Genomic DNA, 25,062 nt, shown 5'->3' with positions numbered 1-25,062 from the left:
CTGCATCAGTTCTTGAACTTAAAATGTTGCTGTATAGATTTGTGTGTTGTGGTTTGTATTAACCCCTCCACTTCCTACACAAGACACTCAGCAAGTTTGAAGCCAAGTATGTCATTGATTACTGCATAAAATTATCAGTGAGCAACAAATATCCCCACAATCTTATCAGAAAGTATGGTTCAGGAGCAACATAAACACAAAATAGAGAATGGGTTTTTTTGCACGCAATTAATTGCTGCATTACAAAAACATGTTACCTTCTGACAGGTCGTCAACCAGATTACTGCATTACAAAAACCTGTTACTTTCAACCCATGTCAACATCATAAAAATATAATACTAAAAGTAAAGTCACTCAAAAATTTTACATGTTAAACAGCGCACAACCCATTCACACAATAAACTAAAAAAACTAAACACATAAGAGAATAGTTTAGGATACCCACCATTATAAAAATTTCTTCTTTCTGCAACTTTTCTTTTAACTTCAACCTCACTTCAAATGTTTCTTCAACAAACAAGTCGTTATCGCCACGTTAATATTTCTTATATGCACGCTAAGCAAAGGTTTAACAGCACTTCAGTGGCGTCCCACCAAAGTACAAAAAACCAAGTGCTGCGTTATCAATTCAAAAAGTTTAAATATAAGCGTAAATTTTCAGTCAACTTCACAATTTCAGTGAATTAGATGAAATATAAGCAAATTTTTTTTATTTTCAAATGAAAATGTTTATAAATTCGTATGCATACATGCAGGCAATATGACTGCATAAAAACATGCCTTGTAAATTCAAATAAAATATTAACACATAAAAAATACCCAAAATTACAAAAAAAAAACACTCACCAGTGCTTTTTAAACTTACGAGCATTTTATCTCCACAAACTATTCCCACAAATTAGCAAACCATAAAATTACATAACAAAGTAACATCTAAATTCTATTAACTAGAATAAAAAAAATTGTACCATGAAATAAAGTTTACACTTAATATTATATAAATATAGGTTAAATTTAAGAAAAATATGTTTAATTTTCAACCCACCTTTATGTTATCCAGAAAGTAGTAAATAGTCTTCCAGGAACTGTGTGAAATACTCTTCAAACCCGCATATTTTCATAAGTGTAATTTTAATAGCCACGCAAAATCAAATTTTTACACACCATTGGAGAAATATTGACAAAATTAGTCAACACAATATTTTTGACAAACTGTAGTCAATGCCAGAACTCGTACATAATTACTTTTGTTTTATCTGGTTAAGATAAAATCAAGTACTTCTCATTTTCATAAACAGCCTAATGATATTCCAATCTTCCATTATCATAATGTTCAATCTACCAGAATGTATGATACATGCAATGCATGTAGATAGTTAATATTCAGCATTTGAAGACAATACACATTAAAGTTACACAAACATATGAGAAACAAAAAATATTTTAACATACCTTTAAAACATTTGCTACCTTGTCAGGTATTAAGCTCTATACAGCACTATTACGATCAAAACTTGAATATGGTTCTATTATATGGAATAGCATCAATAACAGACATTTAAAAGCTTGATAGGATACAATCTAAATATCTGACTATATTAAAAAATTAAATACCATCAATAACATAGATTTTAATTCCCTCCTTGGTTCACTATCAACTATAAGAAAGATCTTGGACGCCATATTTGTTTTCAAATGTTATAATGGTAATCTTATGTCCTATATATTTGATGTTACTTGCTTTAAAATTCCTTCATTTAATAGCCATAACCCTCCATTTCTGTGCACTCTCTTAAATACAAATGATATATATATACTTGTTAACAATTTCAATATGTATGTTAATCACTTACTACCTAGCAGAGAGAAAAAACTTGTTAAAAAAATTATTTTTTCTGCATCCAGAATAATCATTATGCTCTAATGTTTTTTCCCTAAATTAGTAAATACTAGATATATTAATATAAAATTGTATATCAATCTATGGATACTAACTGTAACTATCTACATAATATGTTCTGTACTTACCTTAATTACATGTAGTATATTCCATGGTGTTGTAATGCATTATATTTCCTTTTGTATTATCTTTTACTTTATGTTTAAATTATTCACACCAGGTATAACTTCAGATTCTGTGTCTGTTGTATGTGTCAATGTTTAAATTCATTTTGTTTTGTATTTGTTAATTGTCATTTTTTGTGTTTGTTTTTATGTATGGTGGCTACCACCCTGACTCATCGCTGTTGGTAGTCATCTCACAATATTAATAAATAAATATAAATAAAATAATATCAAAATTAAGACCATTAAAATGGCATGCAAACCACACAATAAAAACACTCAACATGACGAACCTGCTCAGAAAGATACCTTATAGAAACCATGAGAAGTAAAATTATGTATTTCCCATGCTTGTATAACACAGAAATAAAATGTCTTTAATAGCAGAACACATTAGGTGTGCAACACCCCTCACTGTTGACGATCTCAGATTTTTAAACCATTGCAGCTTAATTATTTAGCTGCAGCAGTGGATTTAAAAATAAAAAAATCCATTCAATGTCACACAATAAAATCACAAACTTAGAATTAGTTTGGTTTTTAAGAAACTTGCTTATCATACACACTCTTATTAGAAAAAATTCCTTTATACTATTTTAAGTATGGTATGAAAGTAACAAACCCACCTTTTTATTTTTATCTGCAGCATCCCATATAAAGATCTTCTACACTTCGACCTTCTTTCTTCACTACTTCCCTTCTTCATAACAAAAATAAAAAGTCTAAATGCAATCTGTAGAGCCATGGTTGCCGGTCTAGTAGTCACTGTTGCTATGCTATGCATAGTCATGCGGTCGCTTTATATCGAGACACGTCCTAAAATTACCCAACTCTGGGGTCGCAATTCATTAGCAGTATAAAGCTTATCGCTGTTCACTACACCAACAATCCTTGTTTGGAAGCTTTAATTAACCCAAGAAGTTTAATACTTTTTTTTCAGATGTTCAATATTCCATTCCACAAACCAAGACAACAGCACACACCCAAAGGAAACACAAATTTGTTACAACTAAAAATCTAAAAACTAAGTTACGAAGAAAAAAAAGTACCCACCAAAAATATATCCAGGATAAGCTGCAATCTTCATCTGCTGCCAGCATCACTTCACACCTCTGGTCTTCGCACTTCCTTAATCGTCTCATATAAACCGTACACACCGATGAGCTACAATTTTAATAACCTTTTAAACGTCTTCTAACTTTCTTAGTCTTCTTATATAAACCGATTATTTTTACAGACGAGCTACGCTTTTTAAACCTTTTCAAAGACAATCTATGATGGCACTTTGGCCTATCCATTACAAAATATGTAGACAGACAATGCTTACCTCTGACAGTCACAATTATCCCAACTTCTTCACAAGATATCAGCAAACCACTCACCAATGCTAACTTTTACATCACTCAAGAACAATAACAACAGCACACGGCTAAGTTTACAAGTGAAATAGATTGAAGTGGTCAGCCAAAATAATGGTAACATTGACATACAAAACCTATCAAATCTGGATGTGGACGTGTGCTGTCGTTTAACACATAACATGTCACACTTAAAACTCACCTGCCACACATTTGTCTTCACCAATAAGCACACGTTGCAATAGCACAAGAATACAAAATCAAATATAGATCTTAATACTTCATGACTACAGGGGGCAAATTCAGGAACAAACTGAAAGAATGCTATAAGGAGTATGTTTATGGTACTTTATACATAAATTAAAACAAATTATTTTATGGTATTAATTAACTCATTGGGATTGGCATGGTCTGCAGCTGCAAATAAGCTTCAATTTTCTAAATTTCCTTAGAGTTTTTCTTTATTTAGGTATCTTTAAACGGCTTTAAAATTTCTGTAGAATATAATTGTTGAAGAGTTAGCAAACTTGAAAATGTTAAACATTATCAATCAAGAATAAGCAAGGGGATAATGAAATGGCCAGTGCCCCCTGTTCGCTCAGCAAGCAGCTTGGTCCCTGCCAGTTGTATTCCCTCACACAGAATGAGTACCTTCCAACTAGACAGGAAAATTTAAAACCTGCGTACTTTTTTAAACCTTTAAAACAACTGACACCAAACCAGGCAGCAAGCTTGACATTTACATTTAAAAACAAATACACTTTTGGAGGCAGGTGCAAAACTAAAATCATTTATATTTACATTCTCAATATTTCTTCTGCTTTGACTCAACAAAGTTTAAGTACCTTAAGCTATAACTTACAAGAAAATTATTAACATTTAGTTGACTGGAAACTTCTTAGTATTAAGGACTGATGACCACTAAAAAAATGCATTTAAGTTACTTTTAAATAATAATTCATAACATTGATTGTGTCATGTATTGCTATACATAAAATAAAAACAGCATTTAATGCGTTAAATAATTCTGACCATGACTGCAAGAAAACGCTTGCATCTGCCTCCGCAAAAATATGCCGAGCCCCTCACACGCTCTGAATGCACCACTTGTACTAATGAAAAGATACCCTTCCAAATGCTAAAAAGTGAAGTGCTGCAGCCAGCGCGAAGATGGCCACGGCATGTAAAGAAGGGAGATATCCTACCTTGTCCTCCATCTTGAGGCATGCCCATATCCTGAGACATACCAGACATTGACATACCCGGCAGCATACCCATTCCTGCACATACCACCACGCCACTTTTCACTTCCCCTCAAACTGGCACAATGTCTTAACACACTGATCGAAACAGTCCAACAGTTAGTTAACTATTAAATTAACAGGTAACTTAACAGAGTGGCTACAAAATCATATAATGAAATTTTTTTTTTAACTTATCCTAACAAATTCAGGAAATTAAATAATTTTAATTTTTTTAAATCATTGACATGCACTAAAATACTGCTTGTGAAATGAACTTCCTAGTCAAAAACATTAAACTGTCATTTATTGTATCTCTTATTCCCCAAAAAAAATTTAGTGTTATAACTGAAAATTAATCAATCTAAATAATCCCACTAAAATGAAACCTACTGCTCAAAGACAAGTTTTTCCTCCAATTTATAGCACATATTTTGTAACTAGATCCATACAAAAAAAATGTTTTATGCCCTATTCTTTAACACTTCAAAAGTGAAAACTATTGAAAACCCAGTTGATATTTCTAATGCTTTCAATAAACATTTTTTAAATGTTGCAAATCACTTAGTAACTAATCTTCAATCCTCTCACGACCCTTTAGAGTTTGTCCAAAATGCTTTTTCCAAAAAATTTCCTAAAATTCAATTTTCCCTTGTAACTCCTCATGAAATAAGTTTAATCATAAAAAACATGAAATCTAAAACTTCTCATGGTTATGATGAGCTTAGTAGTAAAATAATCAAGCAGTGTTCTGATCAATTATCTAAGCCTCTCAGTTTAATTTGCAATATCTGTTTAATTACAGGTACCTTCCCTGATAGGACGAAATACGCTGTAATTATTCCATTACATAAGAAAGGTGAGAAAACTAATATCGAAAACTATAGGCCAATTTCGTTATTGACTACATTTTCTAAGATCCTTGAAAAAGTCATCTATAGGAGATTACTTGATCACTTAGACCAATATCAAATATTAACATCACAGTTTGGCTTTAGGAAGAAAAAATCTATTAATGAAGCTATATTCAACCTTGTAAATACTATCCAAACAGCATTAGATAATAAACTTCATGTAGTTAGTATATTTTGTGACCTAGCAAAAGCCTTTGACTGTCAATCATAGTATATTGATTAAAAAAATTGGATTTTTATGGTATTGTTGGTCAGCTTCAAAAACTTCTAATCTCATATTTATACTACAGACAACAAAGTGTAATGTTAGTGGATACCTGTTCCAATAAAAAGTTTGTCTCTCGCTCAGGTTGTATAGAGCATGGTGTGCCTCAAGGATCGGTATTAGGTCCCTTGCTCTTTCTTTTTTATGTTAATGACTTACCACATATGCTTGATGTAAGAGCTTCTGCTATTCTGTTTGCAGATGATACTAGTATCATAATACAAAACCTGTCTCACACCCAGTTAATTGAGGAATCTGAAAATGTACTCAATCTAATGATTTCTTGGTTTAAGTCTAATAAATTAACTTTAAATTTTAATAAAACAAATTTTGTTAACTTCATAACAAGAAACCAAATGTATGAAGATATTAATATTTCTTGTTTAAATAAAAATCTACATCAGTCTCATTATGCGAAATTTCTGGGATTAATAATTGATGAAAAAATAAATTGGAAACAGAACATAGAGGTATTATGTAATAAACTAACATCTGCATGTTTTGATCTTCGCTGTATGGTTGGGAAAGTTGATGTTGAGGTTATGAAATTAATGTACTTCGGGTATTTTCACTCACTAATGCAATATGGTATAATTTCATGGGGAAATAGCTCGGAAGCTATTAAAGTCTTTATAATACAAAAAAAAGCCATAAGGATTATTTGTAATAGCAAGCAAAGAGATTCATGCAAACCACTTTTTAATAAACTATGTATTCTCCCATTGCCAAGTCAATATATCTTTTCAGTTTTAGTGTTTTTAAATAAAAATCTGAATATTTTTAAGCCAAATTCAGCAATACATCCATACGAAACTAAAAAATGTGATGACTTGCATATAACTCGGGCAAGAACTACTTTACAGCAGAAAGGCATATATAATACTGCTTTGAAGTTATTTAATAATCTTCCATTAACTTTAAAACAACTATGTAAAAGTAAAAATTTTAAATATAAATTAAAAGAATATCTCATCTCAAAAACATTTTATTCTGTTGATGAATTTTTAAATTGTATTGATAATCATAACTTGTGTGTTAAAATCTGAATTGTGTGTGTATATATATATATATTATAATAGTTATGTGTATATTTGTGTGTTTAGGTTTAAAATATCTTTGTGTACGGACACCTTAATATTATATGTGTATAATACATGTATGCTATACCCCTTTAATTGTGATATGTGTATTTAATCATGATATTGTTTATAACTTTTATCTTACTATGTTATGGATTTAATTTTTATTTTGTATTGTATTGTATATACTGACATGTTCTACACCATTGAGCAATTGCTCATTCATGGTCGACGGAACGTAACTATAAATAAAAATAAAATAAAATGCCAGTAGTAAAAAGTCAATCTAGAACCAAAATTAAGAGAAAAAATGAAAATTACAAACCTGGTGCATCCTGATGGGACTGGCTGCTTTCGCCACCAAAGAAATCAGAGAAATCAGTCTTATCATCTATGCCAGCATCCACCTCCTCAACATCTGACTCAATGTCCACAGGCTCCATTTTTGGCTTGGTCACTTCCACAAACTCAACCCCCCTACTCGAATCATCCGCAATGGAGAGGGGCGACGCTGGAGGAAGGCGGCGTGGAGAGGGGCTAGACAGGGACTGAGTCTTGTACTGTTGCTGTGATTGTGTCTCTTGTTTGAACTGTTGCTGGGGCGAAGGCTGTGACTGGGACTCTTGCTTCATGCGCTTGAAGGGTGGAGGGTTTAAGTCCGCAGCTGGCGAGCGTGTAGGCATATCATCGGTCATCGGAGAGGGAGGCATGCTGTCCACTGGTGGGGCCTGCAATAAAACAAGTGTCACTTCCACTCCATCACACTTTTAACCCCTCACCCCCCTCTCTTCATTATGAAACATACCCTTGGTACAGAAAAATCTTACCTTAGGCTGTGGTTTCCGAGGTTTTACTTTCACCGAGCTTTGTAATGGTGCTGGTGAAGGTGGCGGCACTTGGGAAGAGCCCTGCTGGTCCTGACAACAAAGATTCCAATACTTCACTCTCACAGAAAACCTAGATGACATGTTTAGTTTATTAAGCTATTTCAGGTGGTATTCCCAACTCACCGAGTTGGATTCGTCTCCAGTGAGGCCCTTGACCTGCAGCATCTCTGCAGTCTTCAGGAACTCTGTCAAGTCATCCTGCCGAACGTTCACTTCGCCTCGGTACATGAACTCCAGGATATCTTCCAGCTCCTTGTGGCCCACATCTTTGAGGATGACGATGGGGTGCTTGCAGGGATTCACTTTAAACAGCTCTTTGAAGTAGGGGCTGCAGACGGAGAGCACCAACTTGTGCGCTTGCAGGAACTTGCCCCCTGCTGCTAGTGTCACGTCAACCAAGTCCTCCCCTTGCAGAAATGCATGGAAGCCTGATGACAAGTTCGAGTGGAAGTTGTTCCAACGAAGGGAGAACTGCTCATCAGCATTTGCCATTTTCCTGCAAACAAGTGTACTTTAGTAAAATTACTTTAGTCAATTAAAAAATTGAATGAAATGAAAGTGAAAGAATATGATCTTATATGAGACTACTTTGGTCAGACATAATTAACATGTTCTTTCTTAGATATCACTACTAGACAATTTTTTTTTTTTGCTTTTCCAAGCAAACCACATTCCAAATGCTATTTTTTACAATGTGCATTGTAAGTATTAAATATTACACCCACAATAATTTAGACCAACTCTTTACTAGAATTGCATTTTGGCCAAGAAATAGGTTAATATAAATTGGGCAAAAAAAATTCCACAAAAAAGTAGTTTCCAGCTCTGTGTAATGTTCAGCAGAACATTATTGATAAGAACAAAACTGTGGTTTATACAATTCTGGTTTATGGCAATGAACAAAATATAGATAATTAGATGTACTGTGTATTTTTAAGCTATAGTTTAGCAGCAGCCCACAATACCACTAAAACAATTTTAAAAACCTATAATTAAGATCCTTTGTACTGTCAACAGCAATTTTGTTCCAGCATATTTGCAGCACAACTATTTTATTATGTGTATAAATGATATCCTTTCAGAAAGTTAATCTCTTAGCATTAGTTAGCTTAAGTGGTTTAACTATAAACATTTATACTTCAAGTAGAATAAATTAACTGTCAAAAATGTACCAAAACATGAATTTTTTTCATGTACAAACGCATACAAGATTAAATTTAAAAAGTACTTACATATTTCAAATAAAGTTGATATTTTGCAAGTTTTAAATAGCATAGATATATCATTTTAGTATGAACAGTATTTCTAACATTTCAAAATGCTGGTCACATTATTTTAAGGCTGTTGCTTGGTAACTGAAGAGATGTCATCTAATAGTCTGGCTTCTTTCTGAGCCTCTTCAAAAAATGTTTGTTTCTTTATTTGCAATGCTTGAACCATTGGTGAAGGATTGTAAACAAAATTCTATAGTTCTCTATCAGCAACTTAACCTAGAGATTGAAAAATTACCAATAGTTATTTCAAGGTTTTTTAAGTACTGATTATTTTCAGATTGCCTTGCCAGGCCTGTCTCTAACTACTTTGTATTTTCATCAGCATTATACATTACATAATTCGGTTCCCTTTTAGCCAGACAGCGTGAACCAGCTGGTCCCATAAGTGCCAGGCTTACACTTGTCCTTGCGGGACTTTAGTGAACTAACCCAGAGTGTTTCGCCCGTGCCCGGAGCGCGCTGCCCTTCGGAACGGAGTGCCCCCCCCCCCCCATGCCCTAGTTAGGCCACCGGCCAATTTTGTTAATTTTTTCCCCTTTGGTCAGCACCACCTCCAGCCAATCAGAGACCAGTCCCCCACTTCCTAGGCCTCCAGGGCTCTAACACAAGTTTTTAGCATGTAACCCTATTTGTTTAATTAATGCATCCTTCTGCAGTCACCATGGTCACTTCTCTCCAGTGCTTCACGCACTTGACTCCGATTGGAAGCAGTCTCGCCAGGACTACTTAAGCAATGTAATCCCAAAGAGTCCAGGAGTGATCCCTAGTTTTTATTTTATAAATTTGATAAGTCGTTTTCATTCAGATTACCAGGTAATCTAGTAGCATGAATGGTGCATGGCTACCACGAGTGCTAGTGCTGCTTCAGAGGGAGTGATTTTCATCATTTCACCCCCAGAATGGTAAATGGAAAATTCTACACCCTTTTGCCTATCATTGGATAAAGTATTTGGAATTTCTTATCTCCGCAGGCAGTTATGAAAAGAGGACGTAAAAGAGCATATAATGAAAGTTATTTTATATTTGTACGATTTTTTTTGGCGCTAATCCGTACACTACATATTTACCACTAATATTAATGAAAATTATTAATTTTTTGGAAGTCATTACAGCAATTTTTAATAATTTTGCAAGCAATATTTTATGCTTGTTAAATAACTTTTACACCACAATTTCTCTGAAATTTGTGGCCCTGCCTAACAAGTCTCTCAAACACCAGTACAAATTTCTAATTGATATTTTCTTGATAAATACAGGACTGTATAGTACTCAAAAACCTAATTTCTGAATTTTTACTGAGAAAACCCTTAGCCTAAAATTACATGTTCAAAATTACCACTTTCAGAATTTTTATTTACATGAGCCGCTTAACTAGAAATTAACCCAGTAATTACTTTCCACATATACCAATTGCTGCATTTTACATCTGCTTTCTTGTAGCAGTTGCACACTATCACCACGCACATTTGTAACTCCAGTAAAGCATTTAAAAGACAAGGAATATTACAAGAACATTGGAAATGGCCTGTTATGTCAAGAATATTGGCCAGAAATTGGATTTCAGGAGTTATATAACATTAAAGAGGTCTGCTTAGGAACATGTTTGTGGCCAACAGAATAAAGATCAATATAAAAATAAAATTGAAAATAACTTGGTTTTTAGTAAATAAAAAAAATACTTTAATTCACCAAAACAATTCGGAATCTTTAACATTAGATAAGTGAATCAGTAAAAAAAAAAGTTTGCCATGATGCGAGTGATCTAACCATTTAATGTAAATTCAAATTAAATCATCCATTTAGAAAATAAAGGGAATGTGATTTTTTTGGGGGGGGGAGTTGGGGCACTAATTGATTTTCCTATCTACTTAGCTAGTTTATAAAACTATGGGATATTGACTAGTCCAAAAATCAATTTCTAAACCACTTCCCCATTACCGTTATCAGAATACTCCAGCTAAAAGGAACAAAAATACCCATTGTGGCAACAAATTAAACAGTAAATCAATTTCATGATCCCTTCAAATCATTAACTAACATTAATATGCATGAATAGTTTACGAAAAGCTAAAATATTCTAAAACACGAAACCACTAATGCTATTACAACTCTTAATAATGGCGACATTTCGTGAATCTTACCTCAACGGCACCGGCAGTTCTTAAACTTGTTCCAAACGTCCAAAATACAACAGACTTAGATATTAAAGCGTATAAGTTAACAAGTATAATCTTTGAGGTAAAAAATATATAAAAATGCACTTAAAATTTCTTTAAATACAGCCGCTCCACAGCCTACAACACATCTTCCAAGTTCAATCCGACGTAATGGCGTCGTTGGCGTCGCTTCGAGGCTTGGTCCTTCTATCACGGCGTCCTTTATCGTGGGTAGTTATAATATGAGCCGTAAGGAGCGCTGCATCCAACGTTTTAAATTAAATTTACATTGAAATACTAAACAATAATCAAATTAAATGGCAAAATATTATTTTAACAAATTAATTCTATTATATTTTGTAACATTAGCTTTTATAAAAATCACTTTTTAAAAAAGTCAATACAATATTAGAACACCATGACCAATCAGGAAGAGACTACTAAACAACTATAGCCTTAAATTTGCAATTTCAATGTTTATTGGATAAATATTTCAAATACCTTAATTATGTAAGATAACAGTTTTTATTTTCCAAATAACTTTAATTTGTAATCTAAATGAAATATAATAACATAAAATAAAAGTATTTTATTTTTCTGGGTTTTACTATGTATTTCACCGTATAAAAATGTTTAAATACGTCCTAACAATACAAGCATCAGATTATACAAAATGGAGTATATTTTCCTAAGCTACTCCATTTGGAATCAGAACATTAAAAATCAATACCGGTATTGTTCTGTCACAGAACTTCTGTGTATTGTCCGTTGCCTAAGATTCGTGCACAGGCTGTGTACCTATTATTATGTTAAGATTCATTTTCTTTTTAAAGTTTTTTTTTTTTTGTTGATACTAAAATATTTTTATGTGACTACTTACACATCTTATTTTTGCATATTATGTGCTTCAATGAAAATAAAATAAATAGTAAAAATAGTAATTCTTCAGTTTTGCACCCTTATATTCCACGTATTCTGTTATTCCTGCAGGAATGGGGAATAAGCACAATTTTTTTTTTCTTTATCCCTTACCATTCTGCTAGCATTGTCACTAATTTAAACTTTTTTGATTTTTTGTATTTTACGTAATAGGTTATTCAATTACATGGAATGGGACACATCACGTAAAAGAGTCGTAATCACGGACATTGGCATGTAAATGCATGTGGACATGGAAGAGTACGGATCAGCTCGGCAATGCCCATTTATTCTGTTTTTGTTTCACCGTGAGACCATGTCTCCATACGTTGAAAATAATTGTTCCACGCACAAAAATCTGTAAACGTCCATTGTAACGTTAGCTTGTCGTTTATTTGTATTATAGGTAGATTAGATATATGTAAATCCCGCCGAAATGTTCTCGTATCTGAAATATATATGGTCTCGATGTTTCATAACCGTGATATTCTAGATATAATTTATTTTTTTACAGTTTGAGTAACTATCCTTAGTTCCTCAAACTTTCAATATCCACCCATTTTGTCTTGCATCACTACAGTTGCAGATTTTAATTGTAACGCTCATAGTTATTTTTTATTATTATTATTGTGTTAGTCACAATTTTTTTTTTTTAACAATCTTGTATGAATAAATGACTTACACTCGCAATTGGGCTTTCACCCGCGGCAAGGAGTTCCCCCCCCCCCCCCTCCTACCATTCACTTCCCCTTCACCATTTGTCGTGTCCTCAGATCCCCTGCATCTCTCACCCCTAGCAATCCTTCCTCCATCTCATTCCACTCACCTGCTTGTATCTACAAGAAGGATATGCCTCCCTCTGTCTGACCTTTATATCCAACTCTATTATTCCCAGATGTTCCCAACTTTTCTTCCCCCCCCCCCCCTCCCCCCATTCACTTTATCACCTTATCCAATCACACACAGACACTTTAAGCAGCCTGACTAATCTTTTCCACCCTTTATCACTGTAATGCTTCCCACCCTAACTCCTTAATTATTTCCATCCGACTATGCATTTCTCCTTCTTGACCTTCCCCGCCCATCTCCCACCGCTCTACTGTAAGCTGCACTTTCTCCAGCTCCCTTATCCCTCCCTACTCACTGTAGGATCCTGCCAAGCAACTCAAGTGCCCTCTCCCTTTACTCAACAGCCACTGCCCATTCCAGGTTATTTTACAGGATCGCCCCTAAGTACTATAATTGTCGACCACATTAATCTGCTGCTCCTTCCAGTTATACTCTCCCCTCATTACCTCTCTCTTCCCTGTGAATCTAACCACCTTCATCCATCTGCAAATACTCTTATCTTGGCCTCCATCCCCTCTCATATATCGTTCGTCGTAAACAGCAGGTGCTCCAATACACTCCCCTGCAGCAAACCTGGGTCACTTCGCCTTTTCACACCTTTTCTCTCCCCCATTCACCCTCTCCCTTCTATCCCTCAGTAAGTGTCCTATCCAACTTACCATCCTGTCATCCCTTACCAACAACTCACCTTCTCTATTAGCCTCTTGTGTGGTACCTTATTAAATTTATTTTCAAAGTCTATGATAATTGCGTCTATCTGCTTCACCGGATCTTTCAGCAATCCAACCATCTGTGTTTCACACGAGTACCCTCTCCTGAAGCCATGCTATCGTCCACCCACCCTAAGTCATCCATTACCCCTACTACATACCTACCTGCCCACCAGCCTCTGCATTACTTTCACTACATAGGACGTCAGATCGACTAGTCTGTAATTCACCGGGTTTGCCTTATCTCTACCTCCCTTGTATCGATACTACTACCACCTCCTTCCATTGTGTTGGCATTTTTCCCTCCTCCAAGGATTGCTGGAACATCACCATTAGGTATCTTCATACCTCCTTACCGCACCAACGTTAGGTGTCTGAGCCCACTTTAATCTTTGAGATCCCATTACCTTGAAACTTTTAGTGCATTGCGAATTAACATATTGAGCGAGTTATAACCTTGGTAAAAAATTGGATTCATGCACAGAATATTGGTCAATCTAAATTCAGTTTTACGTATTTTCTTGAAATGACTACAAGCAAATGCTAAGACACTTCCTTACCTCAAGCCATAATAGTTTCTTTCCTTCCCTGATTTCCCTGAAATTTGTTGTTGTCAGCATTTGTCTTTAACGACGAAAGCCCTTGGTTGCCATGATAACAAGTGCTGAGTCAGTGTCAAGGTGGTTTCAGAGCCCACAACAATCCTGGAGCTCCCATCACCTTAAACCAGGGGTTCTCAAATAGTGTGCCACAGCGCTCAGGGAACACCGCCAAGTGTCCCAAAGAGCAATGCTTCTTTTTTTTATATTACTCAATCAATCACTCAATTGATTGACTGTTTTTGATGACTAACATCTTACCTCCAGGTATACAACATTTGGTGGGAGTAATTTCATGAATGCAACAGAAGTCAAGGAATGGAAAACCTGTAACAACTACGGTGCTGATTTCTGTCGCAGATAGCTTAAACCAAAGTTCACAAAGATAAAAGGAAACTTAAAAATATTAATTCTTTGGTGAATTTTAACAAGAGGGGCAGTATTTTAATAAATTTCCTTGTCGAAAATCAGGTCCAGAGCCAGGGTGTAGCTTAGTATTTATATCCAAGTTTTTTTTCGCTTTTATCAGAGCCATTTTATTACATAGTTTAAAATTTTTGCCTACTAATCAAATGATTCAATGGATGACGTAGCTACTCCAACAGTGAATTCTAGCAGCAGGTGCAGAAACTAAGTGTGATTTGCATCAAGAAATGTAGTTGAAAACACAATTTTCGTATATTTATCACTTTTGGCATAATTTTAAATAATTATATGTTTAATTTTATATCTGAGTTTCATATTATCAATGTATTTGCAACTTGAGAACTCATGAATTTGCTCTTTACCGAGGTTAGATGTTACACATCACTGGCGAGTACTGGACTCACTCACATTTTTATACGTTCATTTTTTTTTTTTACCTCTTCCTTTTCTAACATATCATGTTATTCATTTTTAAATAGCTTTATAAAGATTGTAAATGTTAAATTTAAAAACACATATTAATTTTTACTTAACAAAAAAACTAAAATTAGAATTTATAGATTGTGGGTTTGTGCTATAAAATTTATTTTAACATATTTTGGGGTGAGCCTCATACAGGTATGTATTGGGGAAGCAGCCAGAAATAATCTGTAGATTAAAGGGAGCAGTGGGTCCAAAAGATTTGGGAACCCATGCCTGGACACTTTGTGTAAACCATGCAATGTTTTACCCTAACTTGCTGTCAATGATACATAATACCGAAAAAAAAAATAAGTTATATAAAAATTGTACTTTTCCTCTGATACAGCTCTCAATTTTCCAATGTACCTAAACTCTTTTACTAGGTACAGAACACAGTTAAAACTCAGCTGATACTGAATGATAAGTGACACAATAAGATAACAGTTAGACCTATTAACTTATTGTATTTGTGCTTAACGTCTCTTCAACAGCAAGAGCATTAAACATAGTAAGATTACAATTATTTGTTCTGGAAAGATATTCATGTTCCTGATGTCAGAGTGGAAGGAAAAGTATTTAAGAAAGTTATATAAGGCAATGATGCAATGATGGTTATTTCATTTCCTTGTCATTGCTATTGTTTGAGGGCTTTTCCTGCAAATTTATCTCGATAGCTCTTTTACATTTTGTGTTTCATCTCAAATATTTTGTATATATTTCTTCTAAACATTATCCAATAATGGGAAAAGTCACACGATTGTTCCAAATTATGATCATTTACATGACCATTTACATTTCATAAATAACATTTAGTACCTTGGAATTAAAATAAAATTTGAATGTAATTTAAAATTGATGTCTAGGGTTTTCTCGGGAATACTACCTAAAATGTTGTCAGTGGATTCTCTAGGGCGCCCTGAATGAAAGGTCATATGGACCAGGCCGTGACGTGACCTGTGCAGGTGCGAGACTCGAAATCTCCCAAAACGTCCAACCACAGGATCTAGCCCGGCCCCAGCATCTGTAACTCTACTTACGGTTCACCAAAAGATGTTTAATACCTGGGCTCTTTAGGCATCCCTCACATCTCAATTTCTACGTCATCAAACACAAGGCTACTCAACAGACAGTCTACATAATTTTAACTGGCATGTTTTGATTTTATTGAGTGCAGCTGTTGTACATTAATATTTAAATTACGATGTAATTAAAACTTGTTTGAAAAGGTGCGACAGTACAGAACCGGAAATCATTGTGGTCCAGGACACCAAGTGACCTGCATTAAGTTCAGCGCTCGTCGATTAAAATCAAAAGATCACAAACTGAATCAACAAATATTGAAGTAAAATAGTCTACCACCCGATGTAGGCCCCCAGGAAAGACAAAAAATGTATAAGAACTTACATAACAAATGGATGCTAACAGATCAATGATGAAAGAGTTAAGTCCTTGTATGTTGGTTATAGAAAAGTTCTACATAAAAATGTGGATTAAAACAAAGCTAATAAGTTTACAATACAAGATGTTCCTCTTTTCCTGGACTCAAACAATAAATTTTGAGTGCATTTGCAACAGGTTACAATATGTACTGTGATAAATTTAAGTAAAATAACTTAATAAAAATGACATACAATAAGTGCAAGAAATTTTCTGTTATTTATTTTTCTAAATTAAAGAAATATTTTCAACTTTTTCATTCATATTTTAAGTGACCCAACTCCTTTATGGCATGCAATCTTTGTCAACCATCACATAATGTATAGCGAATCTTAAAATATCTAAATGAGACACACAAAAAACTTAATAAATTAATAAACATGCAAACACCCACTATGAAAGAGCGGTAATTATGTATTTTCCATGTCCATCTTGTCGTTGCTTTGTCATTAACTTCTAGTATCCATGGCCTAGGTGAATTTTGTTTTTAAATTCAAATATGAATATTCTTAATTCATTTAGCTTCATTAAATATGTAAAATAGTAGTTCAATTACATTTTATTTTATTTTTAACGACTAAGGTTATTTTGAATAAAAGTAATGTGAAAAGTTATTTCAGTAACTTCATCATTAAAGATTTTTATCTTCAGGATAAGAAAAATGTTTGTAATATGTTAGCCATAGTTATGAGTAGAACTCACCAAACACTCTGTTATTAAAAGGTTTTTGTTATAAGGTTTAATATATAGAGGTTTTAATACTTCTAAAATATAACTTTTTGGGAATTTTATGATTAAAAAAAAACATTTTCTGGAAGCATAAAATTCAGTCAGTTTCATAAAACACTTTTACTGCAATTTCTATATTTTATTACATATGTACAGCCTTGTAATACAGTACACCTTTCAGTCACTTGTAAGACTACCTATTTATAAGATGTAATATAAATTCTTACAATGGAATGAATGCAGTTGGAATTCACTGATCTTGACAAGTATGAGTTAACGAAATAAATACTACAATTCATGTGCAGTTAAAAAACTTTAAAACAATTCTTGACCAATAAGGTTTAAAGTTAATAAAAAAAAAAATATTATGTACATGTAATTTAAAAGTGTAGTAAACTGGAGAAATTATACTCATTTTTGAGCTGTGGAATACTACGTGTGCAACTATTTTCATTTACGGAAAAGTAATTTTTTTTCATTGCTTGATTATAAATGGAATGGAATCCACTCAGCTTTACGTCTTTTCAACATCGAGGACATTAGTTAAACTCTAATGAAACACTGAACAAATGAAAGACTGCGGGAAACACGGACAGGAAACCTCCACCGGTGCACATCAATGTTGAAACGTTTCACCTAAGTGGGAGGCGAGTTACCTGAACACTTGACCACCAAGGCCTTCCTTAAATATGAACAGGTAGCCTTCGAACAAAAGGAGCAGTTTCAATAAATTGGGTACCAAATCAGAGCTCATACACTAATCATACCAAGCTTCCGTGTCCCCTCAATTCCACTAGGGCTGTTACGTGCATCGCCGTGACAATGGATCTTTGAACAGTCGAGGGGCTTCAAGGTTGCTGGTCGCGACAATGCCATTAACCCCCCCCCCCCCCCCCCCCCATCTTCTAGCGACCAGCCTTTGTGCTAATTTCATTCGTACTGTGGAGTTAGCAACATCCTGGAGGCCTACGACCCAGAGTACTTTGCCTTATCTGCTGTACTCCAACCATATGGCGCCATCACGCCCTGGGAGCAAGCAGAGTCTTTAACAGCATCATCATAAAGGGAGTATATGACTCAATTAATCATGCATGAGGTTGGATGCAACAAACCATCCAGCCATCACCACACATGGAAGTCACATTGTACAACTACAAGGCCCCTCAACTTAACGAATACAACTACCCCTTTACATTCCACAACTGACTATCTGTGAGGGTCAGTTACAAAAATTAAAAAAATTAATATTAGCAGGCCAATTTGTAACTTGTAAAGTTCTTTAAGTATCAACAACAAACATCACCCCCTCATTTCCCCCATTTTTCCTTGAAACTATGCAATTTTATTTTGTGATTTGCACAATAAACTGAGCACATGATTTTCACTTATGATGAAAACATAAGTAAAAAAAAAAGAGAGATTATATCCATAACCTCACAATTCACATCTGTATCAATTGAAAAGTATAATTTACAAATTGAAATTTTGATTTCAAATTGTTTAGCAGTCGAGTAGTGATTTCCAGTAGGTGTGGTGAGCCAATGCCATAGCCTGGGCAGGAGAAAATGTCTCACTCTAAAGGCTTACCTCATAGTGTTCCTTAAATTACTGTCAAAAACATCATCCCTTTATCACATCACAAATGACCATCTTACAAAGTGTCATGATTAATTTGAGAAGTATTTTTTTTTCTTTCCAGTACATTCGGAACAACATCTGTGCCGGATAGAGATTATGCTGGATGATCGAAAGTCAATTTAGTTTTAACAGAAATACAAAAAAAAAAGTTCATATACAGTTTGCCTATAAAAGAATGTCCCCGTTTATAACTTTAAATAGTGTCAACTGTACGCAATGTAGTGTGTTGTTTCAAGGTCTCAATTAAACAGTAACTCAAAGAGTTTTAGATAAGCACTTGCACGAATACTGCTTTGTTGTTTTCTCGTTTGCAGTGCCACCTATGCAAAATGGTGACTTCGGAGCGTAAAGCATTTTGTGTTCTGCAATTTGCTAAGAGTGAATCTGTAATTTCAGCCCTACGAGAGTGGTTGAACATTGAAGTCCCTGACCGTAATGGTCAAGATGACAGAGCTCTTTTTCGCTGGCCTCCAAAATCACCTGACATAATGCCATGGGAGCTCTTTCCTTTGGGACTTTATAAAAGATTGTGTCTATGTTCTGCCGCTACCTAATGATTGGCCAGTGTTGAGACACAGATTGAAGAACTAGGTTAGTTTACATTCAATTTGATGTATTATTTGTTGTAAATAGTCTGAATTAAACAGCTATAATAGACCACTGAAACTGGGACATTCTTTTATGGACAACTTGTATTTCAAACAAGTTGTAATAAGCTGTTGTATCACACTGCAATTACAGTTGTACTATTATGCAAATGTGATATGTTACACACTAGAAAACCAAAAACACTACACTCAAATGAAAAGCAACTGTAACGATATACACTGCGCAAAATAAAAAATGTGGTCAGAGCAGTGGCATGACATGGCAGTCAAGGTCAAAACACCGAAAAATATCTAAGCGCAATCGGCTCAACTGGTGCTGTCGATGAAGGAATATTTAGCAACCCGCCTCTGTATCCCACAAAAATAATATACAGGCACAAAAACATAACCAAAATTTAAGATTTGATTATACAGTTCAAAAGGAAAAAAAAAAATTATCACAACAAAATACTGTATAACATTTTATGAGTCCAAGTGTGGCACTTTATATATTTTTTGTAGTGGTAGGCCAACGTGTACGAAAATGAATAAACTGAAATTCAACATTGATAGGATTAATGGTGCGACGATTTCTAGTCAGTTGACTATGATGGCAAGGTGGAAATTTAGACAAAAGTGATATGTGTGAAGCAGATTATAACAGATATGAGGTGAACTAGATGATGAGATAAGCACAAGAGACGAGAACAAGGAGATTTCATGGGAGGTTGAATAAATAAATGCCTAGATCAGTGATTCCCAAATTTTTTGAAGTTGGGGCATATTTAAAATTATACAAATAATTGTAGGAGCACCATAATACAAATTTCTGAGGAATAGGCTTGTTTACAAACAGTATTATACTGAACTAAATCACTGTTCGAGCAAAACCTGTAGTCATTTAAATAACACACAATAATGAGATGTTATTAAAAAGAACAGTATATATCCTTAATTAAATGGTAACTATATTTATTTTTATATATGAATGCATAATTCCCTGGAATACAATAAGGCGCACCTGGAAAACTTCCAGTACGCACACTTTAAAAACAACTAGCTGCGATGAATAAAATAATATAACAAGCGTTCTGGTGACTGGAATTTTAGCAACAAATGTATACAGCTCAAAAATCAAAGTAATCTATATCTTTAAACAAAGCTTCTCATACTACATTTTACCATCAGTTAGCTTGAACAATGTACCTATGTGGACACACACACACGCACGCACAAACGCACACACACACACACACACACACACACACACAGATATATATATTAGAATTTATTTAGATGTTCATTTTCTAGTTTTGATGCTTTATTACAATGGTTCATAACTAAAAATGTAAAGTTAATTTATAATAACTACAGTGAAAAAATACAGCAAAGGAAGTATCCAAAATTTCCAACTGCTTAGGCATTGCACACCACACTTAGCTATACTCCAGTGTGTGAGAGTGAGTGTATGCGTGTGTACACACACAAAATAAAATAAAAAATCAATGACATATTAAAATATATTCAATCTGTTATCAGGTAAACTATTCCAACATTTATATAAAATTAATGTAACACTGTTGAAGTTAATAGGTACCTCAACTCTCAGGTATACATTAAAAAATATATATTTAAACTGTTATTCATTCAAATTTTCTGTAATATGTTTTGCAATATTATTGCACAGTTGGCAATCATGGAAACATTCACAACTTTACTTTTTGTTTGGTTAAAAAAATATAGCTTAGCAAAGCTCTTCACACATTGTATTAAAATAATGCATGTATAAGGTCCTGAAACATGCAAGTAAAACGATAACTACAAGGAACACCATTTGGATATCAGCCTTCTGCACATCTAATGTATCTTTCAATGTAAGGCTTGCACTTAAATAACCATTTATACATTAAAAAATTTGCACACGAAAATTAAAAATTACATGGAAACTAATTTTCCACCACAAAGTTGCTTTTGAAAAACAAAATATTTTGCTACTGAATTATAATCTTAACTCAATCACGATCTCCAATAAATAAATTCATTTTGTATGTGCAGCACAACTTTGATCAGGCTTTTAAAGTGGGAAATGTATATGTCAAAAGTCTTAAATAGTGGCGGATCCAGAGGGGTGGCATAGGGATGCGTGCTCCCTTCAGTAGGGTAAGTGATGCAACGGATGAAAACACTTCTGAAGTAAATTTTGGGCAATTAATATATTTAATACTTATCAAAGATGGATAAATAACTTAGGCTCAGTTATTAATATCTAGATATTAAGTCTAATTCCCCCAATTTTACTGTAGACTGGATATTCAGACTTCCTGTTCCCCTCCCAGAAGTCACTCCTGTACCACCCCTGTCTTTCAATAAAACATGAAATGTGATCTAGAGATGGATGGAGCAGTGATAAGAATGCCTTGGTAAAAGAAAACAGGAGTACCCTGAAAAAACATCATGGCTAACAGCAATGTCCACCTGATCCACAGGCCCCTTACCAACACAATCTGCGTTCACATTCTGGCGGGATCAAACTCAAATTCGGCACGAGAGGGGTATGTGGCAGACGTTGCAGTGGCCTGTGGGTTTCCTCGAAGTCTTCAGTTTCCCTCACATACGCACTGCCAATGCTCCATCACTGTGACACTCAGCGCCAGTTCATTCATTCACGGCAAGGTGGAAGATCCTTCCCTGCCACCCCCGTCAGCCCGGTTCTCCCCCCAGGGCGCCCATGGCCCGCAGTGTGGCGTGCGGCACGGCGGGGTGGTGGTTGTGCGCACCCTTGGCGTTGAGGAACGCGAAGCCCACGGTGTTGCACAGCGCCAGGCAGCCGGAGGAGTAGTAGCACACGCAGCGCCACAGAGTCCTGGAGGGATACTGCTGGTGCTTGGTGTAGCGGTAGCCTTGGAACAGTAGCTGGTTCTTGCCGCGGTTGCTCTTCACGATCTGGATCACTCCACCTGCACAGGCCGACCCCCGCTCCTTCACTCCTTCGCTCGCCAGCCTGGCCTGCACACCACCCTCCACTACATCCTAGCCACTACCACTTCCTGTATTTATGGTAAACTAAAATTATACTTGTTATGGTGTCATAAATGGCACATCTTACCTGCTGTTCCCAAGTTCAACAAGTCAATCCTTTCATAATGCACTCTTAGTTGACATTACTCACTTAGACCACTATTATATTAAACACAGTAATAGTATGTGCATTCAGCCACCAAATATAATGAAGCCCATTTAATTTGCGGAGTGTCAGGGCACGTCGCATATGTTTCAGTTCTGGTCCCAATCCTATGATTGGACTTCCATCCTCAACCAGCTGACGCAGTGCAGCAATTACGTTGTTGCAACTACAAAACCTCACTAATCTTCAAATGAAGTGTAAACTCATTATTGTCTGTCTCTTTGATAAGGCAGGAATATGACCATAACTATTCTCAGGATTGTAAATTCCCCGAGCATTTAAGTGTTGAAAACACACCTGCCAAATGGGGTGACAAAAACGGCTGCAGAAAGGTTAGATGTCACATTACAGAGACTCATCAACCAGGTGACCAAATGGCTTTCCCTTTAATTTACCAATGAGGGCTTCCATGACTTGTGCTTTTGATGTTATAGGGCTTGTGGCAAGAATCTGGGATGACAAAAATAATGGATCTTCCCAAACATAAATATTTTTTTCTTTATATGAATTTGCCTCTCGTCACTGAGACAATTAGCAACTACGACATCCAAAGAACTTGTCAAGCATCTGATTTGAGTTACTTTTAGAAACAGTGGTGAACCAAGATCAGGATTGTCCACGAGGATTCAGCTGTGGCCACTGGTTGTTGGAGAAAAATCATCCAGCACTCGAGTAGTCAGTTTGATTAAGGTTAATTTTCTTTGGCACTTGCAGGGCTTATCCAGCAGTGGTTAACCACCACTTACTTCAGAGATTCCACAGAGACAACAGCATTCTATGGGAAAAGATCAACACATTGAGCATCAACAATGACAATATACTGGCATTTACCAATTGTTAATACTAACAAAAAGTAAACTATAACAGAGCATTTTAAAAAAATATTTTTTTTTTAAATAAACAACAAATTTAAAAGGTACTGAACTAAAAAACACAGGGACAACGTGGAAAGTATTTTTTTCAAATAAAAATACAGTAGTTATTATTCATTGTCAATGTGTTTATTTATTTAGTTTTTACATCTAAAATTAATCCGGTAAAAACTCTATACACATCAGGGAAATTTGAGAAGACATCAACCATGTAAGGAACCGTTTCAATATTTGCCTGAAGTGTTTTCAGGAAATTATGGAAAACCAAAATCTGGTCCTTCATGTGAGTTCACGTGTTACGGCTGCACTACCTCACGCGGTACTGCTGGTTACAGAAGCAGTGGGAGGTAGAACACAAAACAACAACAGAAATTGGAGAGTTTTGGAAAAATTTTGGTACCTATGAGATAAAATACTGTCAGCCAGAAAAAAAATTGCTTCTTGCACCACATAACCAAACAAAAACATTGTTAAGTGGCCATCACACATGTTAGAAGAAGTAGATAGAAGTATGAGAATGTATAAGATGCGTAAAAGTATGCGAATAAGCATGTAAGTGAGTGTACATGTACATAAGTATACAAGTGTGCAAGTATGCATAAGCAAGTGTTCAAATATGCAAGTTTGCTATAAGGCTCGTTCTACAATGACATGGAAACTGAGAAAGATAAAGTAAACGGAGACAGATCTCCCAGAACAGAGTTTCTACAATGGCACACATACGGAAACGGACGCCACATACGGAGATGGACCTGTAGGATTAGCTAGGCAATGCTGAGCTCTTGCGTCACGTTGCTCCATGCTACTAATAGAAGCAGAGTAATTTGGCCGCGGTGGTAGCCAGGTTTGTTTACGGTCTAAATACGTTAAAAATTGTTTCAGTACAAGAATATCTAGTGTTCTATTACTACTTAGTCATTTATTTTCATTATATGTGTAAATTCTGCCAGTGCTATGAACTCAAAGCAAAATATTTATTTAAATTAATTTATTAATATTTTGTAACCTTCAAATGCAACTCACTGGTTGCCATTTGTTACATTTCCGTGCATTGTGGAAGCAGCAGACGTGATAGTGAAATGTTCCAGTAATTCAATTTCTGTTCATGTGATGTCTCCGTTTACGTGCCATTGTAGAAAGGGGTTTTATGAATACATGCCATTGAGCATCCCACTCCTGAGCCCAGTTCCACACTTTCATTATGCTCTTATGACAGCATTGCCTAAACTTAACCCTATGGCTGTAAAGAAATTTCACTTAAAAAACTCATTTAAGTCTAATTTTGGCCTGAATATTATAATTTTTGGTAAATTTATATGTGCTCTTCCACGAAAAGAAAAATTCCCAAAAGTGTATTTTTGTGTTCTGTGTCTCCTGAAAAATGCTGTTAAGTATTTAAACACTCAATCCTA

General features: G+C 35.0%; 2 protein-coding genes across 56 annotated transcripts in view; both read right to left on the bottom strand.

Annotated features, from left to right (window-relative positions):
* LOC134534020 (protein abrupt-like) overlaps positions 1–11,681 on the bottom strand; it is a 354,312-nt gene extending 342,631 nt beyond the window's left edge. For 43 of the 50 annotated variants that reach the window (XM_063371961.1, XM_063371919.1, XM_063371958.1 and 40 more), the window contains exons 1-5: positions 11,225–11,451; positions 7,933–8,305; positions 7,750–7,839; positions 7,248–7,650; positions 4,629–4,703 (exon numbers count right to left, since the gene is read on the bottom strand). In XM_063371961.1, coding sequence (XP_063228031.1) covers positions 4,629–4,703; positions 7,248–7,650; positions 7,750–7,839; positions 7,933–8,301 — 937 coding nt within the window. In that variant the 5' untranslated portion in view covers positions 8,302–8,305; positions 11,225–11,451. Of the gene's footprint in view, positions 1–4,628; positions 4,704–7,247; positions 7,651–7,749; positions 7,840–7,932; positions 8,306–11,224 lie in introns of all 50 variants that reach the window. The other 7 variants (XM_063371929.1, XM_063371938.1, XM_063371911.1 and 4 more) reach the window with 6 other exon arrangements.
* A 5,789-nt stretch (positions 11,682–17,470) lies between these two features.
* Positions 17,471–24,701, bottom strand: LOC134534014 (uncharacterized). Of its 6 annotated transcripts, none has more exons than XR_010075429.1 (3): positions 24,051–24,701; positions 22,701–23,553; positions 17,471–22,551 (listed from the first exon to the last, which is right to left on the bottom strand). XR_010075429.1 is itself a non-coding variant. In XM_063371903.1 (2 exons), exons 1-2 carry the CDS (start codon positions 24,100–24,102, stop codon positions 22,295–22,297), a joined length of 309 nt encoding a protein of 102 aa, XP_063227973.1. In that variant the 5' UTR covers positions 24,103–24,701; the 3' UTR covers positions 17,471–22,294. The 6 variants fall into 6 exon arrangements, 1 of the variants encoding a protein (XP_063227973.1); XR_010075428.1 differs by having other exon boundaries at positions 24,374–24,701; XR_010075425.1 differs by having other exon boundaries at positions 22,701–24,701.
* Between the last annotated feature and the right edge of the window lie 361 nt (positions 24,702–25,062).

This window comes from Bacillus rossius, chromosome 7, assembly GCF_032445375.1.
Source record: "Bacillus rossius redtenbacheri isolate Brsri chromosome 7, Brsri_v3, whole genome shotgun sequence".
Lineage (NCBI taxonomy): Eukaryota > Metazoa > Arthropoda > Insecta > Phasmatodea > Bacillidae > Bacillus > Bacillus rossius.
Note: the sequence above shows the minus strand (reverse complement) of the source record. Positions and strands in the feature narration are given on the sequence as shown.

Coding starts and splice junctions, on each gene's coding strand:
- LOC134534014 (XM_063371903.1), bottom strand. CDS start 24,102: ATGTGGTGCAAGAAGCAATTTTTTTTCTGGCTGACAGTATTTTATCTC. Junction 22,552..24,050: donor GACAGTATTTTATCTCATAG/GTACCAAAATTT, acceptor CGGCCTGTGCAG/GTGGAGTGATCCAGATCGTG.